Here is a 27,080-nt window from a genome sequence, read left to right as displayed (position 1 = left end):
CCGTGCCGGGAGCGCCGCGCCCCCCGCTTCCTCCGCCTCCCTCCGCCTCCCGGCCCGCGGCGGAGCTCGGCGGCTGGAGGGGGCGCAGGTGGGTCCCCGGCGGGGCTGGGGGCCGGGGAAGGGCCGGGGCACCCCGGCGGAATTCCCCGGGGGAGGGAGAAACTGAGGCACGGGGAGAAGCGGGGAGCGGCGAGCCGCGCAGCTGGTCCGCTGTGGGATGCGGGAAGGACGGTGAGCCCCTCCTGAAGGGGAATCTGGAGGGGGTTTTTTTTAGCATTTTAAGCTAATTCAGTAGTGTGAGTGCCTGGCTATATAGGGAGGAGTCGTACCTACGATTGTCCGTAACGGGGTGGGGTTCAGCGCCGTTTTGCAAACTTTGCACATTCCCCTGTTCCCTTCCAATGAAACAGCTCCGAAATTGAAGTATTCACAGCGAATCCAAGCCCTGTATGCCCATACCCAGGACATGCAGCCAGCTGGGTCCGGCCGGGTGATGGGCGTGATATATGCCCTCCAGAGGGTCTGATTCTGGGTTGTGCCTACCTCGCTACCTGATTTGAGAGGGGGTTTTGCTGTGGTGCGGCAGCATCCGTACTGGGAATTAGCCGCCCTCGAATTGCAGGGATGCTCTGGAAGCAGTGGTGTCGGTGAGAGATGAGGTGGAAACTGGATTATTGAACCAGCCCGTGTGTCCACTGAGCAGGTGGTGGGCTACCACGTGTGCCGTGAAGTTGTTCAGGGACAAAATAAAGTGGTCCATGAAGAAAATAAAGAGTATCTGGAAGATACTCCAGGTATGCCAAGTGATACTTAAATGGGTGCTGGGACGAGACATTGAAAACCAGTGAAAACTTCTGCCAGCACTGGCATTAAATGGGTATGTTGCACTGTACAAAGGGTTCCATCCGCTTGGAAGGAAAAGTGCCGCTGCCCGGAGAGCCCAACAGGCTCCTCTCGGCAGGCGGTGGCAGTGCCCTCCCGACCATCTATCTGCCCTGCCTCCAGCACCCCCTGAGCCTGCGGGTGTGCAGGGTCGCCCCAGGAGAGCGCTGGGCGCTGCAGCACCTCGGCTTTATTCCCCAGACCTGGCTGCAGCCGCATCCCTGCAGCTCTGCACTCCCTCTCCCCCTCCATCTTGTCGGCAGCCCTTCTCCTTCGGCAGCACTTAGCCTTCTTTTCGTTTTCCTGCTCCCTGCTGTGCGCTGCTGCTTTTGTTCCTCCTCTCGGGAGGAACCTGACCTTTGATTTATATAGCTCCTTGCTTTACTAGCTGGGCACCAGCCCTATTTCTCTGCCTCCCTACCCCTTGTCTTCATGTGTAAATTCAGCGCCTGCAGAGAGCCTAGGCGAAGCCTCCTGCATTCAGCTGCACCCCTAAGCAAGCGGCGCACGAGATGCTCAAGGGCACGGAGGTGCAGGTTTGGGAAGGGATGAACACACACCCATCGTGCCCACAGCAACCAGGGCTCTTACGAAACTCCCGTTCGTTCTTTGCCATCCCTCACGCGGCTCACTGCCAGAGCAGCGTTTCTGTGCACAACAAATCAGGGTCAGAAAATTAAATATAAATTAAATATAAATAACGGGCAGACAGGCGGCTGCGCTCCGAAGGCGGATAGTCCGTGTGTCTGTCTCCAGCACTGCAGCCGCCGGCAGATCGATAGCAAGCCTGTCTCAAGAAGAGAAAGGAAGGGTGACCTGTCGTTTCCTGCCTCACGCCTGCTGGGAATTTGAGTCCCCTGCCAGAGCTCGTCGCCGCGTCCCCAGTGCCAGCCTCGGGGTGAGCGGCCTTTCCCCAAACGCCTGCTGGAAATTTCCAGAGGCACTACAGCACTCCCGAAACAAAGGGCTGCTGTGCCTCCCCGCAGGCGCTTCATTTTGGGATCCATTGCTCCTGGCAGGCACGTCATGCTCTGCTTCACCGGCTGAATTTAAGCCTCTTACGTGCTGCTCAGTTGGAGGGGTTCATATTAAGTGTCCAAAATCAGGTGGGTGCATTCTTCAAGGATGGGAAAACATAGGATTTCCTCTCTAAGACTGCCATAAATAAGCATGTAGGGTGCAGAGACTATATTGTGAATGTTTAACCTTCTGTAGTAAAGGATGAGCTAAGTAAATGTGCATCAGGAGTATGTGAAGGGAGGGACAAGTCTGTCCTTGCAAAGGATTTTGTCCAAAATTCTTCCTAAAACTCATCTCTCATTAGTGCCTAATGTCTGCTGAAAGCTGAGAGAGTGATCAGTTGGGGTGGGGTTTGTTGAGGTTTTTTAAACCCTTAAATACTATTTTTTGTTGTTTCTGCTCTCCCCCTTTAGTTAGTTTATTATCATTATTTTTATCTTGTGTTTCATGAGGTGACTCCTAGGCTTCAAACTGCCTTGTTTGCTGCCCCGGTAACACAGAAAGGTGTGAGCTTGTAGGGTTTGGATTTCCTCCACGAGGTTGTCCCTTTGAGAAGGGACAAGGCACAGAACTGTTCTGCAGGTAGAATTACAGCAAGTGCCATGGGCTTGGCTATGTCTAGGTCTGGAGTTCTCAACTTTATGAGGATTTGTTTGTTTGTTTGTTTGTTCATTCGTTTGTTTGTTTGTTTGTTTCCTCGGGGTTCAAGTGTTTTGTAAAAACTGGAATTTTTACCTCAAACCAAAACATGTATTTCAGTAAGACAGTGGAGCAAAGTGATACGTGCCAGGTGTGGGGAGACTGGGGCAAAACCCAAAGCAGAACGAGCTTCACACAGGAAGGAACGTCTTTGGCTGATTATGTGCTCACAGTTAATATGCTCTAATGGAGCAGGCTGGAGCCCCATCCTGCACAACCATCTATTGCTGAATCCCATTTAAAGTCTCCAGCAGCCATACAGGTGCCCAGCTATTTCTTTTTTCATACTTCTTTTTGAGCTGAAATCAATCCTGCCCCTCCCAAGGCAGAATTACTTCCTATAAAGCACTACCTGATCTGTCTCTTGTAAGATTGGTCTACTTGATGTGGCTTTCACCAGCTCTCTTGGGCAATACTCAAAAAGCTAGAGAGGTTTTTAGTCTGGCTGCTCTTCCTGATGCTTAGTAGAAATGGTCCCTGGCTTGCTTTAATTCTGTTGCCATTTAGGCATCATTCATTACATCAGCCTAAATAATTAATTTCTTATTTTTTTAAATTTTTCTTTTCTTTTTCCTGTGTGTATATTTTGCAGTTCATCGTTAGTCCTCAGCTATTTCTTACAGCAGCTGCATGTATTTCACTGTCTTAAATACAGATTTTCCAAGTTTTGGTTATGGAGGGATGCTTCACAGGTGAGCTGTTGAAGGCTGCATGATAAAATTAACCAGCCATGCAATACTTTAGACATAAGATCAGGAGGCAGTCGTACAGACAGCACAGAGAATCTGTGGCTGCCCCATCCCTGGACGTGTTCAAGGACAGGACTTTGAGCAGCCTCATCTAGTGAAAGGTGTTCCTGCCCATGGGGCGGAACAAGATAATCTTTAGGGTCCCTTCCAACCCAAGCCATTCTATAATTGTGTGATTCCATGGAATTAAAACCATTAAAAACAATGACTTTGTAAAAACAATGACTTTGTAATGCTACATCTTGCAGCAAAAACTCTATTTCTGTAACAGCATATGTTAACCATATTTCAGGGCATGCTAGAATTTTACTGCTTTTAACACTATGTGTAAGGGCTTCAGAGGCCCTAAGCAGCCTGTGGGATGGACTTCAGAAACCTTACAACTCAACATGATCCTCTTCAACCAAATTACAGATTGCTCTTGCTTTGCTGTTCTGTGTCTAATTAATCCCATTAATTAAATCCCCTGAATAATACTAGGATCAGCTGGATATCCACATCTTGGGCATTGCCTCTGAAATCCAGAAGGATTGATTCATTTTCCTTCTCTGACATTTTTGAAGTGAAATGTGTGGGGGAAGACAGTTTCTTTTCCCAATTATAATCCCATTTAAAATTGTCTTTATATATATATGTGTGTGTAGAGAGAGAGAGCTATAGCCATCTTTTGGCAGCCATGTGAACATATCTATAACTTTAGACTTTCTATTAAACTGCATTATTTTTGCTAAAAAGGATAGATTACAGCTGTATGCATTTTTCAGTGGTAAAAAACATAGTAATATTTGTGCTATTTGTCTACATTTTTACTTACGATGGCAAATAATGGCTGATGGATTTTTTTTTTTGCTTTGATGATTATTGTACACTTGTGGTTTTTTGCCAAGCTGGGTGAAGCAGGCGCGCAGTTAAATTATGCATACTGAATTTTATTTATTAGCTAATTAAAGTGCTCTTAAATGTGATGAATACAGAAGAGGGGAAATAAGCTTATACAAAGCTGTTTTACATTCAAAATGATTATGAAACAAAGTGGTATGATAGTGATGGTTCTAAGTACATGAAGGCATTGACCAGTGAAAACAGTTAGCTTTTGTTAAATGTTAAAAATGTTAAATGTAAAATGTTTAAATTAAATGTTTAAAATTAATTATGTTAAATGTCTTAGATTTTAAAAAAAATTAAAATTTGTTAAATGTTTAAAATTTTGCATACTTGCATACCTCCCTGCTGTGTCAACCCCCATCATTCTCCGAGCGTTATTTGCTGAACTAAACTCATGGTGTAGAGGGTTATTACAGAAATGTTCTCTGTGCAGCTGTTAAGGATGCTCCTAGGAGTAAAACCCAGATTAAAAATTACAAACTCTGGTCAGTTGAAAGGCTCTGATGCTCGGACAACAGCTTCAGTTCACGAGTTTGACTTTTTCTTAAAGCTGACCACTGCACTGCTGGTTTCTCTCAATTTACATCCTGTGATAAGATCAAATCAAATGTAGACTTTCCCCCCTCCATGACATTAAAAGAGATATTTAAATACAGGTTGCTCTTAGAAGCACAAAATAAATCTTGTGTTCTTCAGCCAAATTTGCATCTTCAGCTGTCAAATTAGATCTCCAGCAGACCTAATTTGAGTGAATTTTAAATGCTACTTGGGGAGGAGCTACACAAAAGACTTTACTGTAATTCTCTGCTTGCAAGAACTGTAACCCAATTTGTACTTCTTGGTGACTGCAGGTTACAGAATCATACAATCATAGAATGGTTTGGGTTGGAAGGGACCTTAAAGATCATCTAGTTCCAACCCAGGCCCATGGGCAGGGACACCTTCCACTAGACCAGTAGCCTCCCATGTCCAAGATCAGATGCTCTTGGTACCTCCTCTTTGTGGAAATCTCACCAAGAAGAAGTGATTTTCACACTGCATTCTTGGACAACCTTTATATGGCATTAGCAAAGCACCCAGGCTTGAAAAACCATGCTAGTAAATGGTGATTGAGTGATTAAAGAGAGAAAACTTACAACCCATTTCATTTCAATTTTTACTGGTTTATGAAAAACAGTTTTTCATAAACAAGTTTTTAGGGAAAAAAGCAGCAAAGAGTGACTTCCTCCAGCTACTGTCAAGTATATTGGTTGGTCAATGCATGAAGTCCAGGTTGATGATAAATCCAGTAGACACTTATACTCATTTATGCTCATGTTTTTGGGTCTTCTGAGGTTCCCAGACTATCAGATTCATCTTCATGCTATAAGGATATAAACCAGCTTTATCCATGGGCAAGATATTTGCATCATTAAATGTTTAAAATTTAATCCTGTGCAGGGGTAATGGGCAGGTTCAAAATCAGAGCAGGCTGGTGTGCCGGGAGAGCGAAATCCAGCATTATGGCAGAATAGCCATAAGCAGAATGGGCTGTCCAGGACAAGTTTGAGCAGTGCCCAGAGGTGGGAGAGGAGCAGAGCCCACATGCTGAGAGGCTGCCAATCTCTGTGCTACTCTTCCAGCTCCAGAGCTAAGGCTTGGTTAGATTTCTCGTGCTGTTGTTGACAGCACAGATACGGTCTTCAGCTTCAGGGAGCTCATGTTACTGCCATGTTTTGCTGGCAGCTCCCTTTTGGACTGCTGATAAGAAAACAGTTACAGGAGATTTAAATGTTATCTGTTCAGGTTGGACGGCGGCATCTGCCTCTCATTCAGTGAGGTGCTGGATCAGAGTAAACCTAGGATGGACGACAAGTTTGAAATGAAGATTTGTGGCTTTGGGCTGCGTGGTAGTCTTCGGGTTGTGACTCTTGACCATGAGCTCTGCCAAGTGAAGCCTTGTCACAGACACATCAGGGGAGACCTCTGTGTCTGGCTAAGGCTGGCAGACAGCATGAGAAAAAAACTCTCATGGTGTAGATAAGCAGGCTTGGGCTCAAAAATCTGAAAGCTTCACCTGTGAAGGAAGAACAGGTTGTTTAGTCTACAGCAGTTTGAAGGGCAGCAAAGACGGGAAGCAGTGAACATGGCTTTTGGAATCACTATTAATCCTGCTTCTACAGGCTGCGTTGTTTGTAGGGAGGTATAGGGAAGCTTCTGTTTGATGAAATGTGAAAAAAAAGTAAAACCCATTTTAGGCTGCTTTTGTGAATGCCTGATTGTTCTTGTAGCAGTGCTTTTGCAGATGATTTTGCAAGCCCTTAGGGGAAAAATCCATGGCAGTCACTGGTGCTACAGAATTAGATCAGTTGAAGCCCCCACATGATCAGGTTTAAACTGCTCTTGACTCTAAATTGGGTTGAAGTCTTCAAGAGTGGGAAGTATGCTGAGACTGCAGTGCCAAGGGGAGTTTATCACTGGAACAGATAGTTTTTTCTGGAGTATATATTTTGATTGAGGTTAGTCACAAGGATGGTCTGTGGCCACAGATGCACGTGTTGTTGTGTTGGCCTACACATGCATCTTTGTTTGTCAGTTTTGCTGGATGCCATGGGACTAAGGGATACACAGGGAAAGCGCTCTAGATTTAGAGATCTTCACCTTTCCATTGTTGTGCCGTGAGATACAGGCTGTGTGCCAAGGGCTAAAGAAGAAAGTGAAATGTTAGTCTTAAACAACAAGTTATAGTCTGGCTCTCCTTTGACCTGTTAATTATCTGCCCTACATTGGGCCAGTTTTTCTTAGCAAAATGTGCTGCTGTCTAGAGGAGTATTTGTTTTAGAGTGCCATTAGCATTATTATCTGGGTTTTAGTAGCCATAATAGAATTTATATTCCAGCACAAGATGACCTTCTCCTTATCTGCATTTTGCTGTGACTCCAGAGCTGATGATAGTGGGTAGTGTCTATGATTTTTACATGACTAGTTAGGAGAATGCCTGCACTTTAAGTTCAATTTTAAGGGAGCTGTTTGGCAGCTTTCTGTTGAATGGCTGTAGTTATTACAGCAAGAGCTACCTCCTGCCTCTGTAAGCAAACACTGGTGGGTTTCCTGCTGAACTGTCAATTGATTTATTTAGATTCAGCAAACAAGGCAAAACAGATCTGCAGGTCTTCAGGTAGCAAGAATGATAGCCCACCTGCACAAGACAGCTGAGCTGAGCTGAGCTGAGCTGAGCTGAGCTGCAGTGGAGACAGCTGCACAGCTCCTTTCTTTTCCCTTGCCCCAGACCTGGCATTGGTCCAGTTCCAACATACAGCAAAACGTGCTGAATAGAAAACGTTGGGTTTTCTCCCTAAACTGGCTCACTGTGGGATCAGATGAGTGCCAGAGGTGGCATAAGGGAAGAGGATGGTATGGGGGAGGGCAAAGGGAGTCATGCATGCCCCATCCTAAGGCTTAACTGCACCTTAAAATCATATCCTTAGTTCGTGTCAGCTGATGGCAGAGGCTCTGCATGGAAATTATGTCAGCTGGCATATGGCCCCAAATAATTAGAAAATGTTTTCTAGGGTAAAGCACATTGGAAGGAGAAAGTTTGCTGGTTTTTTTTAATGAAAGGAACCACAGACTGTCGTGTGCTTATGGCAGCAACTGCTGTCTGGCTTCCTGCTATGCTGACTGCACTCAGACCTATGTCAGGGGATTCTGCTGAACTGCTTTGTTACTTTAATCTTATCTTCAAACACTATGGAAGATGTTGGGTTGTGTCCAGTTCTTGTACTGTCCTCCTTTGCCCCCCCTAAATTCTCTGTTTGTGAGGGAAATGAGATCATACAAGCCCAGAACACTATTTTGAAGTCAGCCCTTATTGTAGGTATTGGTGGGAGAGATTCACTTTTGGCATAATTGTAAAGTTTTGGAAGACTCATGATTTCTGGTACTAAATTGAATTAAACAAAGTCCTGCTCAAATCTGTTAGGAGAAAAAACATCCTTATGCTTGTTCTCAAGATACAACCTCAAAAATTAATTTCTCACTTCTGATTTCTATGGTGAATTCTTGACATGTGGCTCCCCTTATATATTTAGGACTATTTATCTCTCTAGTTTAACCTTTCAAAAAGATTAATGCAACTAAATGTGTGGTGTTGGATTTTTTTTTTTAATTTTTTTTTTTAGAATTAGTCCCAGCACCGTGATTTTCCATCATGTCAGAACCTATCACGCTCAATGTTGGAGGAAAACTGTATACCACCTCTCTGTCCACTCTGACTAGCTTTCCAGACTCCATGCTGGGGGCCATGTTTAGTGGGAAGATCCCAACCAAGAAGGACAGCCAAGGCAACTGCTTTATTGACAGAGATGGCAAAATCTTCCGCTATATCCTGAACTTTTTACGAACTTCTCACTTGGACCTCCCCGAAGATTTTCAGGAAATGGGCTTACTGCGGCGGGAAGTAGATTTTTATCAAATTCAGCCCCTGATTGAGGCCTTGCAGGAGAAGGAGGTGGAGCTTTCTAAAGCAGAGAAAAATGCCATGCTCAACATCACCCTTGATCAGAAGACCCAGACTGTTCACTTCACTGTCCGAGAAGCACCGCAGATTTACAGCCTGTCTTCCTCCAACATGGAAGTGTTCAGTGCTCATATCTTCTCCACGTCATGCCTGTTCCTGAAGCTTCTTGGTTCCAAACTGTACTACTGTTTCAATGGAAACCTTTCCTCAATATCCAGTTACCTGCAGGACCCCAACCACTTGACCTTAGATTGGGTTGCGAGTGTGGAAGGCCTTCCCGAAGAGGAGTACACCAGGCAGAACTTGAAGAGACTCTGGGTGGTGCCAGATAATAAGCAAATCAATAGTTTCCAGGTGTTTGTGGAAGAAGTGCTGAAAATAGCCATGAGTGATGGCTTCTGCATAGATTCTGCTCATCCACATACTTCAGATTTCATGAATAATAAGATTATTCGCCTAATTCGGTACAAGTAGGAATGGCTGTTTGTGGTGCTAGCATGGAGATAACACAGGTTAAGTGTTTCCCTTTAAAACACACTTACAGCCTAATTCAGAATCATGCTTATCTGTATTAAGAGTCACTAACAAGGAGATGATTTTCCTTTAATGTACTTACCAGTACGACCTTTCAGAATATGTCCATATTCCAGACAGAAGTAATATTGTCTAGCACCTGAATTATGGACTGGCTCTGTCTCTGCCTCTGACCAGCCATACAGTTCTGGGGAAAATCACTTAACTTCTGTCCTCTCTGCATTTTCCAGTTGGAAAATGAGTGATCCTTGACCTGCATTGCCAGGGGATGACAGGGTTCCGTAACCATGGTTTGGAACGTATCTGAAGAATGGATGCAGTGAAAGATACCATGGAGCTGCAGTGCAGCAAACAGCCCTGGGAGCACATTTGCCATGTCCTGCTGACCTGTGCAGAGCATTCAAGAAACTTGTTTGGACCTGCAGAGAAGAAGCTTTCCCACCTGCACTCAATGCAGCTGTAAAGGATGGTGGAAGTTGAAAATGAGTGAGGGATCCCGTCTCTTTGGGTTCAACAAAGGATTTCTGTCACCCTGTGAAGCTGGCTTGGGTTTTTTTCTAAACCCTGTGAGGAAGCCCCTGCTTTATTCTGCTTTCAGGGAAGCCGTGTTGGAATAATGTGACTGGCAAGGAAGCCATAGAAGAGAGAATGGCGCTATTACAAACTAAGAAGATTAAACTTTTACATTCCAAAGGCATCCGAGACAACTAGTCGTTTTCTTTCTCTAACAATGTTAATATTTGTCTGGAGGATGCTGCTGGAACTTTTTAAGGTGAAGACAGATTTTGGGGCAGAGCGCCCCAAATGTCTTCTAACATTTCAGCCTCTTTTGGGCATATGTCCCTTCAGCAGTGCCTGGAATGCATGGGATGCTTTCTAGGTAGAATGAATTTCATTTGAAAAGACAACATTCTCACCAAGTTACACCTAATATTTTTCATTGCAAAAACAGAGGGTCATTTTTCCTATCCTGGTTTATTGAGCCTTTTTTTGTTTAATATCTTTGTGAAATGGTCAGGGTCACTAAAAGAATTTTACCTGCTTGCTTGGCTTCAGTGTCTGCTTGCCAGAGGGAAGGCAGTGGGAAACCAGAGGTCAAATTCTTCCCTGCACACCTGGTCTGTGCTGTAATGATAACTCACTAGCTGCATGCTGTCTCTAAACATCATTTGTGCCACATTCAAGATGGTTCTTTCTCAGCTAATTATGTTTAAAAGTATCTTAACTGTATTTCCCTAACCAGATTGCTGTGAGTGCATGAGAGGCCCTCTGGAACGTATTCAGGTATCTTTAATGAGATAGAAGGGAAAATGCAGTAACTAAGTTTTGCATTTAGTTTTAGTGCTTCCAAAGGTTTCTGGCACAGGACTGCAAAGCTCAGTACTGTGCATGTTCTTGTTTCCCAAAGTAACTACTCTGTTGTTACATTAAGCTGACCTGTGAACAAGCATAAAGAAGCTTTTTTTCTTGTAAAAAACCAGTGTGATCAATATATTTCTACTGTCCCAAACTGTGACTGCATGAACAACACAAATCAGCATGCTGGTGGGTAAAATGCACATTCTGCAGTTGTTACAAACCACTGCCCTTTGTCTGACTTGGTGCTAAACCAGCATGATATACATGGGACCACGTTGTCAGAAAGCACTGATTGGGCTTGAAGCCCTCAGAACCACTAAACGTGGCACATTTTGTGTATTTTGAGGATTGTAAACAGGATTTTGTGACCAAATTCCAGTTTGAGTCACCATGTTCTTCTATATTTAGTTGCATTAGGAAGAATTCTTTTTTTTTTTTCCCATCCCAGTCCTGAATTACAAAGCATGAGTTTGCCAGTCAGTTGGCAAAGGGATGATCTGTGCTGGTAATAAGATTATGATCAGTAAAATGAACCCTCTTTCATCAAATCTGTAACTTGAAACAGATATGCTGTTGCTGAATTTATGATAACAGAGATTTTGGGGACTGTTGACAATATTTCTTTTTAACCCACACCCTCGAGAGTAGATTTTAAATGATCTGTAACCGGAGCTCTTGTATGTCATGACTAAAATAATACCAGTAAGAATTTGTTTTCTGTCAGCTTGAGTTTATCCAAAGGTAAGAGCAGTGGGCTTAGATCTCATTTGGAAGGGTGGTGGGGGGAAAGTCTGACCTATACCCTTTAGAGCTCTGGATCAGTACTGCTCCAGTCTGGTTCAGCAAAATAAAATATTCCATGGGAGAGTTGAATCATTACTGCATTTTTCTGTGAAAGACAAGTAAGAGGAGTCACCTGGAGTGCTTTAACCCATCAGTTGTTATGCAGAAGATGAACAAATTGAATACACACTGGTTTGTGCTTATGCAACTAAGTCAGTAAAAGGTACAGCTGGCCCCAGATACTGTCATTTATTAATAGACAGTGAGGTGCAAAATATCTCTCTTTTATATATATAGATAGATGCAAGATTTCCAACCAGTATAAAGACATGAGTGAAGTCACGCTTTGGGAGGAACAGAAAAACTTGAGTTTCCTCAAACTTGCTAAGCACAATAAACATCCTTACGTATGAGGCACTATTTATACTGGAAATGGGCGTAAGTGAATCACTTGTGATTGCAGTCAAACATATGTTCTACAAAGGCAGCTATTTCAAACTCCACACTAAGTTCAATTTATAGCTGCTCCCGAGTTCTGCAGTCTGTGAGTTACGATATAATGACTGTTTATAGGAACGTTCTCTCTCCAGAGTATTTGTTTGCATCTTATCTGAATAGCTGTTTTTTATTTAACTACTTTTTCTGAGCCCTGGAGGTGTAACTTGCTTTTGTTTACCAGTCAACAGCACTGATAATGAGTCTTCTCAAGAGTTTTCCTGAATTACAGAGAAACAAAGATGCACAAAGCCATACTAAGTATAGCACAACCCCATCACTAGTCATGAAAAGCACTCGGAATTTATTAGCAGATTTATATATCTAAAAATTATTTCACTGCTGAGCGGAATATTCACTTTCAGAACAAAGTTTTTTTTCCTGGAAAGGATCTAATGACATTTTCTTCCCTTAAAGTTTTGTGTCTGTTTTCTTCTACATCTTGGTGCATAACTCCTGATTCTGTCATATGCCTGTCTCCCTCAATACCTTAGTGTACAAAATGAGGCCAAGCCCTGCAATTTTTTTTTATAATGCCCCCCCCTCCTTTTTTTTTTCCGTAAATGACCGCTGAATAGAGTGTTCAGTAGTGTTAGAGGAGAATAATACAAGAGTTAGGGCAGATGATAAACAAGATTTTAGCTGTAGTCTAATGGCATTCTCAGATCTGGACATGTGCATAGCACAGTGGTATTATAGCAAAAAGACTATAATGAAACATCTTAATAGACTCCAGAAAGAATCACTTGTGGATTTCTTTAAACGTTTTTAGGCTTGATATGTCTTAAGTATCTAACAATGCCCAGTTACAATAATGAGACTAAAACTGTATGTAAATAATAAGAGATACTTGGTTTATACAGCTGTTAAAGGCTGGGAGGAGTTGATGGGAGGAGTGTTTATTTCTGCAGGCAGTGGTAAAGAAATAAAAGAAGTAGTTGTAAAAAGTTAGATCTGAAAGAATTCACATTAACAAGAAATCCAGGATTTAGAAGGGAGAGAATAAAAATATCTTGATGTGTTCAAGAAAAAAACCCAGCAAGATAACAATGGAGACAAAGATTTTGCTACAAGAGTCTGTGATTGGAATGATTCACTGGTCCTTTCCAGTTTTAATCTCCTATTATGCATTTTAAATATGAGTCATGCCAAGACTTATGCTAGTAGCTTCTTGGGAGCAGGAAGCTTTGCTTCAATTTGCATGTGCCTCAAATCACCAGACATTTGCACTGCTGTACTTAGAACTTTATAACTGGGTTGTTGAGTATAAATTGCTGCTCGAGTTCACTGGCAGCAAATATCTGCAGTCAATCAGATTCACTCCCAGGAATAAAAAGCAAGGTGGAAAGGCTGGTGGAGTCCGTAAGTAAGGTTGGTGGAAGTGATAAATACTGCCTTCAGCCACAGACTATGGAAAATTAGTGTAGGATCTTCTGATACTTCACAAATTAATGGAGAAGTTATGAAGAAGACTCCTCTGGGCAGTTTTATTTTCACCCCATCCTGTAGAACTTGGTGTCACTGCTCAGAATTTCAGTGTATTTTGAAACATACATCTTCCATTCTGCATCCACATGCTGATGGACACAAACATGCAGGGTACAAGCAGTGCTAATATGGGGCCCTCCCAGTATCAGTCTCATAGGTGAATTAGTACAGGCAGTCACCGATAGTCTGTGCAATTGTGTATAAATATCTAGATCAAGCTCACAGGTTCACTTGGGAATAACACAAGGAAAGTTTTCCCTGTCAATTCAGAAAAAAAAAAGCACTATAGGGGAGGGCTACATCTAATAATTTCTATTCTCCTCGTTGTCTTGGCATTCCCCTCAGTATTTTCATGCTCTAACTCCTAATTGCAGGATTTTCCCATTGATCAGAATTTGGACCCCAGCTCACCAAAAGCCATGCTTTTGAATCAATACTGTTTGAAGTGTGAGAAGATGGTCTTTATTGCTTACCACCGTCACAGAGGGCCTGTAGGGCTATGGTATTTTAAAAATTAGATTGCATTCCTCTACTTGCAACTCTTTCTGTGAACTGTTACAAATATGTACTTTAGAAAGCAGCAAATAAAATGTGAATGAAGCAGGAGGTGCTGTGCCTGACACATTTCTTGAGAAAAAAGCATGAGTGATGCTCGCTGCCACTGTGGCTGTCCCTTTCTCTAACTATTGCCTCCTTACAATGCTTATCTCGACCTCTCAGTGGCTGGGAATTGCAACAAGCTCCCCAGGAATAAGTGCAGTTGTAGAAAACTTGGATGAACAAGCCTTCGTAAATAATCAAAACCATTTAAAATGCATTAGCTCATTTATGTTTCAAACATTTATAAACATTTTTCCAGTGAGAACACTTCTTAAACTCTGGTGCTTTACTGCTGCTAGATTCGTCTCTAGTTCCAGAGCTTGAGCAAACCATAGTACGTTGCTGCTGTACAGGAAAATAAAAATTGGACATGTTAACTGTATGATTACATGCAGCTCCTACTATTCTATAAGGAAGTATTCTTAGATAAAGGTTTGCTGTAAGGAAGCTAAAAAGAGGCATCAGCCTTGCATGCATCCACCCTCCAGGCTGGCAGAAAGGTAATAAAAAGATGTGGACCTGTTCCTCTGCAAGAGCACTTTGTACGGGGAAGCTGCCTTGGACGCCAGCAGAACAGGTGGGAGATGGCAGCTCCCCGGAGCAGAGCTAAGCTGGTGTACTTTAAAGCAAGTTCTGCCCGGGGCAGGGGGTGGTCTCACGGCACCACCAACTCCTGGCTCACCCAGAATCATTCCCAGGCAGACTTTCTCCTCCTTTGGGCTCACCCGAGCTTCCCTGCAGCGCTCTCACGGGCTGGATTGCTAAAACTAAATAGTAATAGCCTGGTACTAAATAGTAATAGCAGCAGGTCAGCTCAAGCTGGGTATCTGCTCAGAGGGACACAACAAAGAAGTCCCTGAGGTTTCACACCCTCAGTCCATGCACTCATTCTTCTCGCGCCTCTTCATCCAATGATTTTTGCTCTCAGGTGTTCTCTTACTGGATTCTTCATCTGTGTTCGTGCAGGCTAATCATTAACTCTTCCCTGTGCCAGTGCCTCCCCACCTTCACAGCAGAGAATTCTGTTACCCAACCCGCATTTCCCCTCTTCCAGCGTGTGTCCATCCCAGCGCCTCACGGAGCGCGGCGCTTCCCGCGCATGCGCAGCCCCCGCTCCCGACACCGCGGGCGGGGCGGGCGCGCGCGCTTCAAACCGGCGCGGCGGGCGCGGCGCATGCGCGGGGCCGGCGCGGGGCAGGGGGCGCGCGCCATGGCGGCGGGCGGCCGCGGCTGGTTCCGCGCGCTGGCGCTCGGCGTGTCCTTCCTCAAGTGCCTCCTCATCCCCGCCTAGTAAGGAGCTTCCCTGTGCAGGGGACGGGACCGGACGGGACGGGGCGGGACGGGGGCGGGTGGCGTAGGGCTGCCGCGAGCCCCTGAGGGCGGCCGGCCGCGGGCAGCGTGGCGCCGCGCTCCGGAGGAGGCCCTGAAGGTCCGTGCGGTTCCCGGGTTCGTGAGGGAAGCGGGCGGCGCTGCCTCCGCCGCGTGGCACAGCTCTGCTTTCCTCTCTGGAAGCTCTTCTGGCCCCTTCCGGCTGGCTGTTGTTCGGGAAGGCTTTTAAGTGTGCCGAAACAGTAATGCTGTGTAATTTTAAGATTTCATGCTGGAAAAAAAACCCAACAGATTGCTATTAAACTTCAGTTAGAGCTTGGAATTTCGTATTAATTGTCCGAAAAAGCCAAGCTATAAATAGTTCTTGCCCATGAGCACCTGTATTGACGTTTTGATCAGTCACAGGACAAGGAGGAATGGTGCTGAATTAAATAAAATGGGAGATTTAGATCAGATGTCAGGAGAAGAATCATTACTGAGGTTGGTGAGACACTGGCACAGGCTGCCCAGAGAAGCTGTGCATACCTCATCCCTGCAGTGTTCCAGGCCAGATTGCATGGAGCTTTGAGAAACCTGGTCTAGTGGAAGGTGTCCCTGCCAAAGACACATCTTTGGCACAGAGTTCTTGAGCAGCAGCATCAGTCACTTGATCACAGTGGTGTCCTAGAGCTGATAAATAGAGGCTTCCTTTTTATATGCATGTGGTGATGTGCTCTGAAATTTTTCCCCTTTAAGTGCATGCATGTATGTGACTCTTAACATGCACCTTCTGTAGTTACTCCACAGATTTCGAAGTCCATAGGAACTGGCTTGCCATCACCCACAGCTTGCCCCTTTCTCAGTGGTACTACGAGGTAAGGACATGTTTGGGGTGTTTCTTAGCTGTGTGTGAATTATGGGCACATTGTGAATGCTGGAAGAGATGGTTGATGACTTTTTGTCGTGTAGTGGGACAAAAAGATGCTGGTCACAATTTGCTGGCTCTGTGTAGCATTTAGCTAAAAAATGAAAGTTAGTTGGAGAACCTGCAAGAACTTATGAAGGTGAAATGGGAAAAGCAGTGAAGGCACGGATGCTGTTGGGAGGGCTGTGTAGCACAAGAGCAAGTTGCATCCTACCCTTAAATTGCTGGTGTGTGTGCTCTTCTCACTGGTGATGCGTGATTACCAGAATAGAGAGTGAATCACGCCAAGGGGTATATACATCTATCCATTACAAAATCAATCACTGTATTAAAGTTTTGAGCCTTTGCTGGTGTGTTAGCAGCTTGCATTGATTTTTATCTAGGCAAATCACCTTCAGGTTTTTCATAGACTCAGCCTATCTAATGGGGTTTTAATCTGTCTCCTGGTATCTGCTGGAGTGCAGGGATAGATACTGTAGTGTCTAGTACTCCACATAAGCATCTAGAAGTAAGTGATTTGTGCAGGTCAGAACTTTGTAGGACTGATCCAAGGACTGTTTTACAAACAAATTTTTATAATGCCAGCATTAACCCTATGCCAGAACACAGGATGCCTTTCATCATTACAGTTTAAGCATTTACGAACATGCTTACTGAAAAATACACCCCATCCAAACCTGCCCATTTCATCCTTCCTCCTCTCCTATTTTCACAGTCAAGGAGTTAATTCTTGGTCAGGGCATAACAACTGTCCTTATGGGAAGAGATCACATAATGCCATTTACTCTTGATATGGTTGTATGAGAGTTAAGACTTGTTAACTGATGAGTGAAAGTAATTTGAGGCTGGAGCAAGGCTGGTTGTGTTGGTGATCACTCTAATGTAGATAAATTTTGGCTCTAAGCTATTTCACTGAGATTTTGTAATATTGACCCTATTACTGTAAATTGATTTATAGACAAAAACCGGTTATATACTGGTTATGTGCACAAAGTACTTTTCAGGAGGTGTCGCATCTCTACCAGTACTGCACGAGAGCAGCTTAAAGCACTACAGAGCTGGCTACTGAGCGTGGAGTGGTTTGAGTTACATAGAGGTTACTGAGAGAAAATGCATCAACTGGCTTGCTGCAGTGAGCTGTCCCTGAAGGACTGCAAACAGCATGGTTTGTTATAAACTATTTAATCTTATTTTGTCTTTAGGCAACCTCAGAATGGACCCTGGATTATCCACCATTTTTTGCTTGGTTCGAATATGCGCTTTCTCACATTGCCAAGTACTTTGACCCCCAGATGTTGGTTGTTGAAAACTTGAATTACGCCAGTCGTGCAACAGTCTTCTTCCAAAGGCTTTCTGTCATCCTTACAGATAGCCTCTTCATATATGCAGTTCATGAGTAAGTCTTAATGTTCTAATTTTAGGGACAGTGAATAGTCCTTCATATATGGACTTGTTCTGTAGCCACAACAAATAACTATTTTTACAAATAAGCTTGTAAATGAAGGGAAATACCAGAGTTGCTTGAACCTCTTCGAGGAGAATCTTGGAATAAACACAAGATAACGTGTTTTTCTTGCAGATAAAATTGCACTCATGCGATGGATTTGCAGGCAGTGAGACACCAGCTGCTGTTTCACGTGTTATACTTGGGTTTGCTTCTGTCACTGAACTCTTTTTGTAGGAGTTGCAGGACAACTGGTGTGCTCAGAACAGTTTTTCCCTGTTATTTTTCTTATAACTCTGGTCTTCTAAAGTAGAAGCATAAAGGAAATTGGTCACAAAGTAGCAATATCATCAAATATGCAAAATTGCTCCGGTGGTTTTTGTTATTTTTTGATTATTCCAAGTCTGATGTAATTGGATGCTTTCAGTGTGGCCTGACTTTGTGAAGAATTATTTACCTTATCCCTAAAGAGTAGGGGGGATTATTCTGAGAAATACATTGCTTACCTTAATGATTTGGCTGTAAGAGTCTTCCATCATTTTATTCTTTCTGCTCAAAACCTGGGTAGCAAATTCTCATACTCTCTCTGAAAGGAGCACTGCCTAATCTCCTTTTTTTACTTTCTTTATTTGAAATGGGCTAGCTTTGCATTGTGACTTCTTTTCCTTTTATCGTTTTGACTCACAGAGGTATGAATGTGAGGCTGAAGGCTCAGGGCTGTTGTCTGCACGGGGTCATTTTGTCAAAAGAAGTGGTATATGCTCTCTGCCTGGAAAAATTCAAGGCCAGGTTGGATGGGGATTTGAGCAACCCAGTCTAATGGAAGGTATTCTGCTCATGGCAGGGAGGTTGCATTAACAGTATTTCAAAACAGATCATCTGTAACTTTTTTAAGTGGTTTAAGACGGCTGTCAGAAGTCACATGAACCATATTGCTTCACACTGAGTAGTACAGTAAATTCACGAATACAAGCCGCACTGAGTATAAGCCACATCTCTGGGTGTTGGCAAATATTTCGGGTTTTGTCCATAAATAAGCCGCACCCGAATATAAGCCGCTCTGTCGTTCGCAGCGAGGACCCGCGTGCAATTAGTAACAGAACCGCGGGGGGGCGGGGTTTACTGGCTGAGCTAAGGCTGTGCAGGCTCGGCCCGCTAGGGGCTGCCGCTCGGGGCCGGCCGCCGCTGCCACTGGGCTCCGGGCCACCCGCCGCTACCACTGGGCTCGGTCACCCCGGGTCGGCGCTGCCCCGCGGTGGCAGGCAGGGACGGAGCTTCTCCCGCTCCTACGGCAGCGGCGCCGGGCGGCGACGGAGCTTTCCCGCACCCGTGGCGCCGGTGGCGGGTGCGGACAAAGCACCCCGCCTCCTCCCCGAGCCTCGGCAATGGCGGCGCGGGGCTCCCGTCGGCTCCCCGAGCCGCGGCAATGGCGGCGCGGGGCTCCCGTCGGCTCCCCGAGACACGGCAATGGCGGCGCGCCCCCCCCCCCCCCCCCCGAACAGCAGCAATGGCGGCGCGCCCCCCCCCCCCCTCCCCGACAGCAGCAATGGCGACGCGCCCCCCCACCCCCAGCCTCCCCTGGGCTGCGGCAGAGGAGGGAAGAAGAGAGCTCTCCCGCCTCTCTCCCTGCCCCCCGTGCTGCCTGCAGGGAGCCAGGGCAACACAGTAACAGTGTAACAATCAGGGAATGCCGGCTTTTACTGGCAGGTGCTTGGCTCGGCGCCCTGGCTGGCACGTCTGGGGTTGTAAATGTCAGAAAATTATTCACAGATTAGCCGCCCCCGACTATTAACCGCACTTCCGGGTTTCCACCAAAATTTTTGTCAAATTGCTGCGGCTTATATTCGTGAAATTACTGTAAGTTGTTTTTAGCCAACAAAAATGATTCATAATATGGCAGGGGATAGTGGTAGCCAGGGAGAGGTTCATGTCCAGCTGAGGACTTTAAATACAACTCCCTATGGTGTCTCCAAAAGTAGCAATACACTGCTTATGATGGCAAGCAGGCTATGACAGCTTTACACTGAATGGGAGACTTGAACCTGAGGCTGTTACATAATGTAAGCATTAGCATGTCGAACACACCACAGCTATTGAAATTGAAAATCCTTTTTTTGCTAAACTTTGTTCATGTTCATGATACTGTCTGCCTTTGATGAATTTAGCAAGAATTTTATTGTTGTCTTGCATCCTGGTAAAATGGCTAATTTCAAAGTAAGTGCAGTCCTTAACTCTTAAAACCAACAATGTTTTTGCTTGTATGTTTAAATTAAAGCTTCTTTTCTTTTGCTTTTGTTTAGGTGCTGCAGATGTATAAATGGAAAACGAGCTGCAAAGGATATCCTGGAAAAACCAACATTTATTCTTGCTGTTCTGCTCTTGTGGAATTTTGGGTTGTTAATTGTGGATCGTATCCTTTCAAACCGTTGTGGTTTCTTTGTGGTTTGTTTGGTTTTTTTAACAGCCTGTTACAGTGTGTGGCACAATCCTGTATTATTGCTGTCATAGCTAGTAACACTGCAGGGTTTGTCTCTGGGATTAGTTAAATGATTTTGTCTTCATTAGAATTACTATTTGGCAAAATGGAAGTTTAGTTCTTGGTCTGATTTGCCAGAAGTGGAAGAGGACCAACCAGTCTGGCAGCAATTTACGTGTTCCTGGTGGCTGTTTGTTCCTCCTCTGCCTGCCTACAGGAGTATTGCAGAGGCTCTGTGTTCTGGGTGTGGTTCCAAGTTTGTCCCATGGCAAGGAAAATCCTCAGAGTGCTTTAAGATTCAGACTGTATTCAGTTGGTTAACATTATATGGGAATTAGAAAGTCTTTCTAAAGAAGTTACCGTAGAGTCATCGAATGGTTTGGATTAGAAGGAATCTTAAAGGTCACTTAGTCCCAACCCCCTGCCTTAGGCAGGGACACCTTCCATTAGACCAGATTGCTCAGAGCTTCAGTCTACATGACCTTGAACACTTCAAGGGATAAAGGCATCCACAACTTCTCTGGGTAACCTGTGTCAGTCCCTCATCCCCTCTTTTAGTTTTAAACCATTCTCCTTGCCCTGTCACTCTGTGCTCTTGTCAAAGGTCTCTGTCCAGCTCTCAAAGCACCTTCTAAAGGGGCTTCAGATTCTTCCCAGCATCTTCCCTTTTTCAGGCTGAAATAATCCTATCTCAGCCCCTCTCCATAGCAGAGGTGTTCCAGCCCTCTGAGCATCTTCATGGCTTTCTCTGAATGCCCTCCAACAGGTCCATAGCCTATATAAAAATAACTCTGGAAATTGAAATTACTGCAAATCAGTCTTGGCACAGTGTGCATTTAAAGGAAGGACTTCATTTTCTCTGTCACAGTTCTTGTGTATGTTGCCTGCTTACAGGTGGTAGAGAAATGATGGCTACTGTCACCATCCATTAAGCAATGTGTGGCAGAAACTAATAACTTACAAATTAAAGTGGAGATTTAACCTTTTTTGGTTTGTGTTACATAGATTGTTGTGTTTCATTTCATCAAGGTAATATGCCAACATTAGTCTAACAGTACTTACAGGTAAGGTTAAAAATTACTTGTGTCTATGTGGTAAGAATTTACGGTTGTTTTCTTGATTTAAATTCTATTTTAATTTTCATTAATTCCTAATAACTTTGAGTCTTCTTCAGAAAACATAGTAGTAAAGAAAGCTTGCTTTATTCCTTGACTCAAGTTCAGATATTCACTTCCAGTACAATGGCTTCCTCTTTGGGCTGATGCTTCTCTCTGTTGCTCGGCTCTGTCAGGTAAACCCAAGTTACTCTTGTCTGTTTGTTGCCATGTATATATTTTGGCTGTATTAATTCACTTCATAGGGCTACTCATGGTGTGGGCAGTGGTAGTGGCTTCATGTTGAGCTGTGTGAAACTGGATGTCTAATTATTTATTGAGTTTTTGGGGAAGAGAAAAGCTTGAAATTCATCATAATTGCTTGCTGATGCTGCAGCACTGCAGTTCCTCATAAGAAAGCTATATTCATTGTTACCCTTGAGCAATGTGGCATCATTTCTTGGCATTTTATCTTCTTCCAAATCACCAGTCGTTAGAAAACATACTTCTGAAGCTGTGAAGAGGTGATTGTGTGACAGGATAGTTTCCTTGTCCTAATCTGTGATGCATAACACTACTGGATTTGTAATTTGAAGTAAATATTCTTTTTAATATATAAAAAAAATGTCCCATCACCTTAGGTGTACAACAGAGGACCATTAAAAGTGACTACCAAGAGAAGAGTTTAGGTTTTGTTTTGTTTTCTTTCAGAAAAGGTATTTGGAGGGTGCTCTTCTTTTTGCTGTTCTTCTGCATTTCAAACACATCTACATTTATGTGGCCCCAGCATATGGCATTTATTTGTTACGATCCTACTGCTTTACTGCAAATAATGCAGGTAAGATGGGGTTTTCCTCACTGGCTTTTGAGGGGAATTGTGTTAATCACTGAAATTAGGGGAGCACTCAAGACCTGCAGGTACAGTTGGAACAAAATTGGCAGTATGTCAAACAAAAGTTCTGCTTGAGAGCAGAATTGGTAGGATCCTGAGAAGTCTTTGAAATATATTTGTTTTGTATAATTCCTGTTCCTTTTAGAGTTCTTCGTTAAGAAAAACCAAATGAACAAACTGCAGGTGGCACGTGGAAGCCATAAGAATTATTCTGGATATGGAACAATTAGACAGTATCAGAAGCTATTTCAAAGACCTGCTTTGTGTTTCTCCCCACTTTTTAGCACTGAAACATGCCTGATACTCCTCATGCGAACAGGGAATGTAAATTTGGAAAATACTGAAAGCTTGTATAATGCAGGAGCTGCAATGTGGGCAAAAGAAATGCCAGCTATATTCAGGAGCTGAATATATTGACATAAAAGGCTGTGTGCCCCTTTTAGATAGGTGCTAGCAATTCCTTGTCAGTGGGGAGTGCTTTGTCTCCCTTTCCACTTCCCACAGCAACTTTTTCTTTAATCTGTTTGTTTCTTTTAGATGGATCCGTGAAGTGGAGAAGTTTCAGCTTTCTTCATGTAACTCTCCTGGGACTGATTGTCTGTCTTGTTTCTGCTCTTTCACTGGGACCCTTCCTAGTATTGGTAATAACCCCTTTTTCACATGTTATCCCCCTGAACAGCTAGAAAATTTAGTTATAAAAATACAAACCACGTCTCATCTAAAGAGGCCATTTCTTTGGTCTTGTTTTCTGTAGGGTCAGCTGCCTCAAGTCATCTCACGGCTCTTCCCTTTCAAGCGAGGTCTCTGTCATGCCTATTGGGCCCCCAACTTCTGGGCTTTGTATAATGCCATGGATAAAGCACTGACAATTCTTGGTTAGTATGTCAGTCCTGCTGTTTTGTTTTTTGGTTTTTTTTGCAGATAGAGCTCTCTGGATTTTAGTCTTCCCCATTTGAAATGTAGGCAGTAAATTATGTTTTCAGATTGCCATAAATTGTATGGTTTTCCACATAATCCGGTGCATAAGTTACCAGCGGTAGGTCAGAGATAAATCACTTTCTTCTGTCATCCTTTAAAAAGAGAAAAATCTTGCCCATGTACTTAGTTCAGCTACTTCATTTTCTTTATTAACATTTATCAGTTTGTGCTTTTTTATGTTTTGTTTTTAGGGTTGAAGTGCAATTTTCTTGATGGTACAAAAATCCCTAAAGCCTCCATGACAGGAGGGCTGGTTCAAGAGTTTCAGCACACTGTCCTCCCTTCAGTGACTCCACTGGCAACATTAATCTGTACTTTCATAGCTATTTTGGTAAGGAAAACTAATATTTTTTAAAATTTGATGTGTTTTGTCCCTAGTAGGTTTTAATTTATAGTATGTACTACATATATATATATTTTAATTCTAGGGCAACAAATACGTTGTTACTAATATGTAGTGACTGATAAAATGAGTTTAGTGGCTTAGATTGGAAGACAGTTTTTGGATGCAACACAAATAGTGGAGAGTTGGCTGTGGTATTTCAGTCTGCTTTTCCCTCCTGATATTTCAACAGAAATCCTTCAGCCTCTACTCATACATGCAAATAGATTGATTTCTTCCAGTGCTATATAATGTTGTACCACGCAGGCACAACCTGGGTGCAGTGGTGTTTAGTAACATTGACAAATCTCTTTGGACAATAGCTTGTCTTCAAAATTACCAAGCTTTTCACTGAAGTCCTGTTTTTGCCTGTTGTTTCTAGCCCTCTGTTTTCTGTCTTTGGTTTAAACCTCAAGGGCCCAGAGGCTTTCTGCAGTGCCTTGTTCTTTGTGCGTTGAGCTCCTTCATGTTTGGCTGGCACGTGCATGAGAAAGCAATACTCCTTGCTATTCTGCCTTTAAGGTAAGTGAATTTTGTACAAAGTATTTGGCCAAACTGAACCTGCAGCCACTTGTTGAGGAATTCTGAAAGGGAATCACTTTGTTTTCAGTGTACTTCAGGAGAGGAACTCTTGTATAGAATGCCTTAAGCTGTAACAGTATAGTGGACTTAATTTTGGGCACAGTTCAAACCTTGATGAGTGCTGTGATTCATATTATAAAATGCTGGATAGATTGCTCAGGAACCAGCTGAGGAAAGGGATCTTTTGTTCTGGTCAAGCACAATGCAGTACACAGCTTCTACCAAAAGAGCTTCATGCCTGCCTAGGGTAGAAGTGAACCTGTAGTTCATAAGCTGCCTGGCCAGTATTGCTACAAACTGTATTTTTCTTCCTCCAAGATTTTGTGATGTTTAAGCTCTTGTTTTGTGCTGGGCCTTGCTGGTAGTTTTGTTCAGTGAGTGTGTGGTTTTCTGAGGGAGGGTTTCCTGGCTGATTTTTCTCGTGTGTTATCATCTCTGAGGCCACGTGGTTTGGAAGCAGGACAGTTCATCCAGACAGGTCCAGTGTTAACAGTTAACTGTGAAACTGTTTGACTTGTTATTCAGTGAATTGTATGGTTTTCTGCTGAAATTAGGTTTCTTTGCTAAAAGACAAAAGCATAACAAATTGCTGTTTTTAGCTTATTGTCTATTCAGAGAGCCAAGGATGCTGGCATCTACTTGATTCTGGCAACAACAGGGCATTTCTCACTTTTTCCATTGTTGTTCACACCACCAGGTAAAGTGTTCTTCTATTAGTTCATTTTTATCTAGTTTGCAACATAGAGCTCAGTAGTCTTGATCTGGTTGTCATTTTTGGTTTAGTCACTTCTCAGTTTGTGATTTTCTGAAGAAAATCTTACTTGGTAGTGCTATTTCAAATAGTAACTATATGTTTATAGATAATTGAAGTAAGTGTATTGCAAATGCCTGGCATTTGCTTTAATAATTGTTTATGCTTATTCTTAGGTATCCTAAGCAGTAAAACATGTAGGTCTGGAGAAAATAAAGCCAGATAAAGCAAATGTAACTAGTAAGATTTAAAGATACTACAATATATATATATGGCAAAAGCTTTTTATAATTAGTTCTAAAAGTACATAATGTTCTTTGTTTTTCAGAACTTCCAATTAAAATACTGCTTATGTTGCTGTTTACTGTTTATAGCTTCTCTTCATTGAAATCTCTATTCAGGTAATTAAAGAAATTTGATCTCAAAGAACAACATTTCTTCTGGTGTTGGGAGCAACCATTGTCATAAGGGGCAAACAGCACAGAAAACTGATGCTGAAGAGTCAAATTAAGGTGTTACTAGTCAAAAGATGCTGCTGCCTCTGTTCTCAGGAGGCAGTGCTTAAATTAGGATTATTGCAGCATGTCCTGGTTATTGTGACAGCTGCCCAGTTAGTCCCAGGAGGCTCTAGATCCCCATCTGCCTCATGCTCTGTTAAAGCATGGAGTTGTGATGCTGTAACCTCTGAGGATTTAATTAGGTATTCTAGGATTTACTACAGTGATTTGTCTGTAGATTGTTTATCTTACTGTACTGTGGATTTTTGCAGTAGTAGTTAGTATTTTAATATGTGGACGGGACGGGTTGTAAATAATGTTCATTTGCAAGCTGTGATTTGTCAACAAAACCGCAAGTGCTTGGTTGGCAGACCATAGAATTGCCAGAGTCATCCTATGTAGTTTCACAGCCTGTGGATCTCTTACCACTTGGCCAAAGACAGTGCTTATCCTTATAACCCCTGCAGTCCCCACTTCCCTATTTCCCAGACTTTTCAGGGCAAATCCAAGCTGTAATGAAGGTTTTGTAATGAAGTACTGTAAACGTGTATTCAGCCTACTTTTTGTAGGTGATTTTCTTTATTTAAGCATTCAGTCCTTCTGTCTCAAGAGCTCTAGCTAAAAACCTCCATAGGAGCTTAGTTTTTGTTAAGAGAGGAAGCTTTTCCAAGTTTCTTGTTCTTAACTTGCCAAAACATGAAATTCCCTTTAAACTACCAGCAGGAAATTCCTGCCATCAGTCCTTTGCAAGAGAGATCAGCTCACAAAGTCCATCCTACAGAAAGCTTGGGGGAAGAGGTTAAAAAAGTCTGATATTTCCAGTCTTTGGTTGTAGAATAACTTTTGGTGGAACAAGTCTTTGAAGGGCTGTTCAGTTGTTCACTGAAATAGAGTTAAGTGAAGAGAGCAATGGATGAGGTTTCTCCTTAGGCTTCCAAGGCATCCTGGAACTTGATAAGGGCATTGAGCTGTACTCTTGGTTGTCACACTGTAGCTTTCTCCTACTGAAACTCTTTAACTTGTTATTTAAACCATTATTGTGATTTAATGGGAGATTCTCTTTGCACTGGGATAGCTGAAAAACAGAATAGTTATTTTTAGTTAACATATATTTTAACACTGCCTCTTTTTTAATTTCTCTGACAGGAGAGAGAAACCTCTACTTAACTGGCTTGAAACAATCTACCTCATCCAACTAGTGCCCTTGGAAATCTTCTGTGAAGTCATATTTCCCCTGACCCCCTGGAAACAACGCTTCCCTTTTGTCCCCTTGTTGCTGACCTCTGTGTACTGTGCTCTGGGAATCACATATGCTTGGCTGAAACTCTACGTCTCTGTCTTGACTGAGAGAACTTCTGTCAGACAAAAGGCTGAGTAAAGCCACAGTGCTGGGACCAGTCCCAGGATACCCCTTTTGGAGGGGATTCCTGATGCAGTCACAAGGCCATCCATGAGACACAGTGTACATGTGCCATCACCACGCGGGAGCTCTTCTTCCCACACTCCTGTACCACTCCTGCCCAACAAGGATACCTCTGATCAGAAGCACTGTCACAGTGACAGGGAGGGCTGCACGTAAACTGTGAAGCTTAACAAGGTCCAGACTTCTGTCTTGAGGGAAAACCTGCCTGATTTTCCCATTATGGTTCATATTTGAATAAAAGTTGCTGTGGCAAATTATGAGGGATGACTGCTGTGTAGGGGAGAGCGTTTTAAATGTTCTATGGAATTTGTAAATTAAAAACTTGGTATTGTTTGA

At 43.3% G+C, this 27,080-nt stretch overlaps 3 protein-coding genes across 6 annotated transcripts in view; 2 read left to right on the top strand and 1 right to left on the bottom strand.

Moving 5' to 3' along the window:
* USP35 (ubiquitin specific peptidase 35) overlaps positions 1-519 on the bottom strand; it is a 29,072-nt gene extending 28,553 nt beyond the window's left edge. Inside the window, exon 1 of the mRNA XM_033053632.2 lies at positions 330-519. The gene's annotated coding sequence lies outside the window, so the exon portion shown is untranslated. The remainder of the gene's footprint in view (positions 1-329) is intronic.
* On the top strand, positions 15-13,998 carry KCTD21 (potassium channel tetramerization domain containing 21). Of its 2 annotated transcripts, none has more exons than XM_033053636.1 (2): positions 15-88; positions 8,396-13,998. In XM_033053636.1, the coding sequence occupies exon 2, from the start codon at positions 8,425-8,427 to the stop codon at positions 9,205-9,207; it is 783 nt and encodes a 260-aa protein (XP_032909527.1). In that variant the 5' UTR covers positions 15-88; positions 8,396-8,424; the 3' UTR covers positions 9,208-13,998. The 2 variants fall into 2 exon arrangements, with proteins under 2 accessions (XP_032909527.1, XP_032909526.1); XM_033053635.2 differs by lacking the exon at positions 15-88 and adding an exon at positions 1,636-1,988.
* On the top strand, positions 156-27,080 carry ALG8 (ALG8 alpha-1,3-glucosyltransferase). 3 transcript variants are annotated; one of them, XM_042780150.1, is made up of 13 exons: positions 156-231; positions 16,097-16,175; positions 17,428-17,621; positions 19,970-20,079; positions 21,369-21,436; positions 21,951-22,077; positions 22,669-22,772; positions 22,886-23,006; positions 23,301-23,440; positions 23,874-24,013; positions 24,673-24,770; positions 25,153-25,225; positions 26,468-27,080. In XM_042780150.1, the coding sequence occupies exons 1-13, from the start codon at positions 218-220 to the stop codon at positions 26,697-26,699; spliced, it is 1,500 nt and encodes a 499-aa protein (XP_042636084.1). In that variant the 5' UTR covers positions 156-217; the 3' UTR covers positions 26,700-27,080. The 3 variants fall into 3 exon arrangements, with proteins under 3 accessions (XP_042636084.1, XP_032909525.1, XP_042636086.1); XM_033053634.1 differs by lacking the exon at positions 156-231 and adding an exon at positions 15,197-15,282; XM_042780152.1 differs by lacking the exons at positions 156-231; positions 26,468-27,080 and adding an exon at positions 15,203-15,282 and having other exon boundaries at positions 25,153-25,229.

The sequence above is a fragment of the Catharus ustulatus genome, chromosome 2, assembly GCF_009819885.2.
Source record: "Catharus ustulatus isolate bCatUst1 chromosome 2, bCatUst1.pri.v2, whole genome shotgun sequence".
In the NCBI taxonomy this organism is placed as follows: Eukaryota; Metazoa; Chordata; class Aves; order Passeriformes; family Turdidae; genus Catharus; species Catharus ustulatus.
Note: the sequence above shows the minus strand (reverse complement) of the source record. Positions and strands in the feature narration are given on the sequence as shown.

Excerpts from the sequence above, each read along its gene's own strand:
- KCTD21 (XM_033053636.1), top strand. The coding sequence starts at position 8,425 with ATGTCAGAACCTATCACGCTCAATGTTGGAGGAAAACTGTATACCACC.
- ALG8 (XM_033053634.1), top strand. The coding sequence starts at position 15,203 with ATGGCGGCGGGCGGCCGCGGCTGGTTCCGCGCGCTGGCGCTCGGCGTG. Across the intron at positions 23,441-23,873 it reads GTACTTTCATAGCTATTTTG|CCCTCTGTTTTCTGTCTTTG; the intron begins GTAAGGAAAACT and ends TGTTGTTTCTAG. Across the intron at positions 25,226-26,467 it reads TCATTGAAATCTCTATTCAG|GAGAGAGAAACCTCTACTTA; the intron begins GTAATTAAAGAA and ends TTTCTCTGACAG.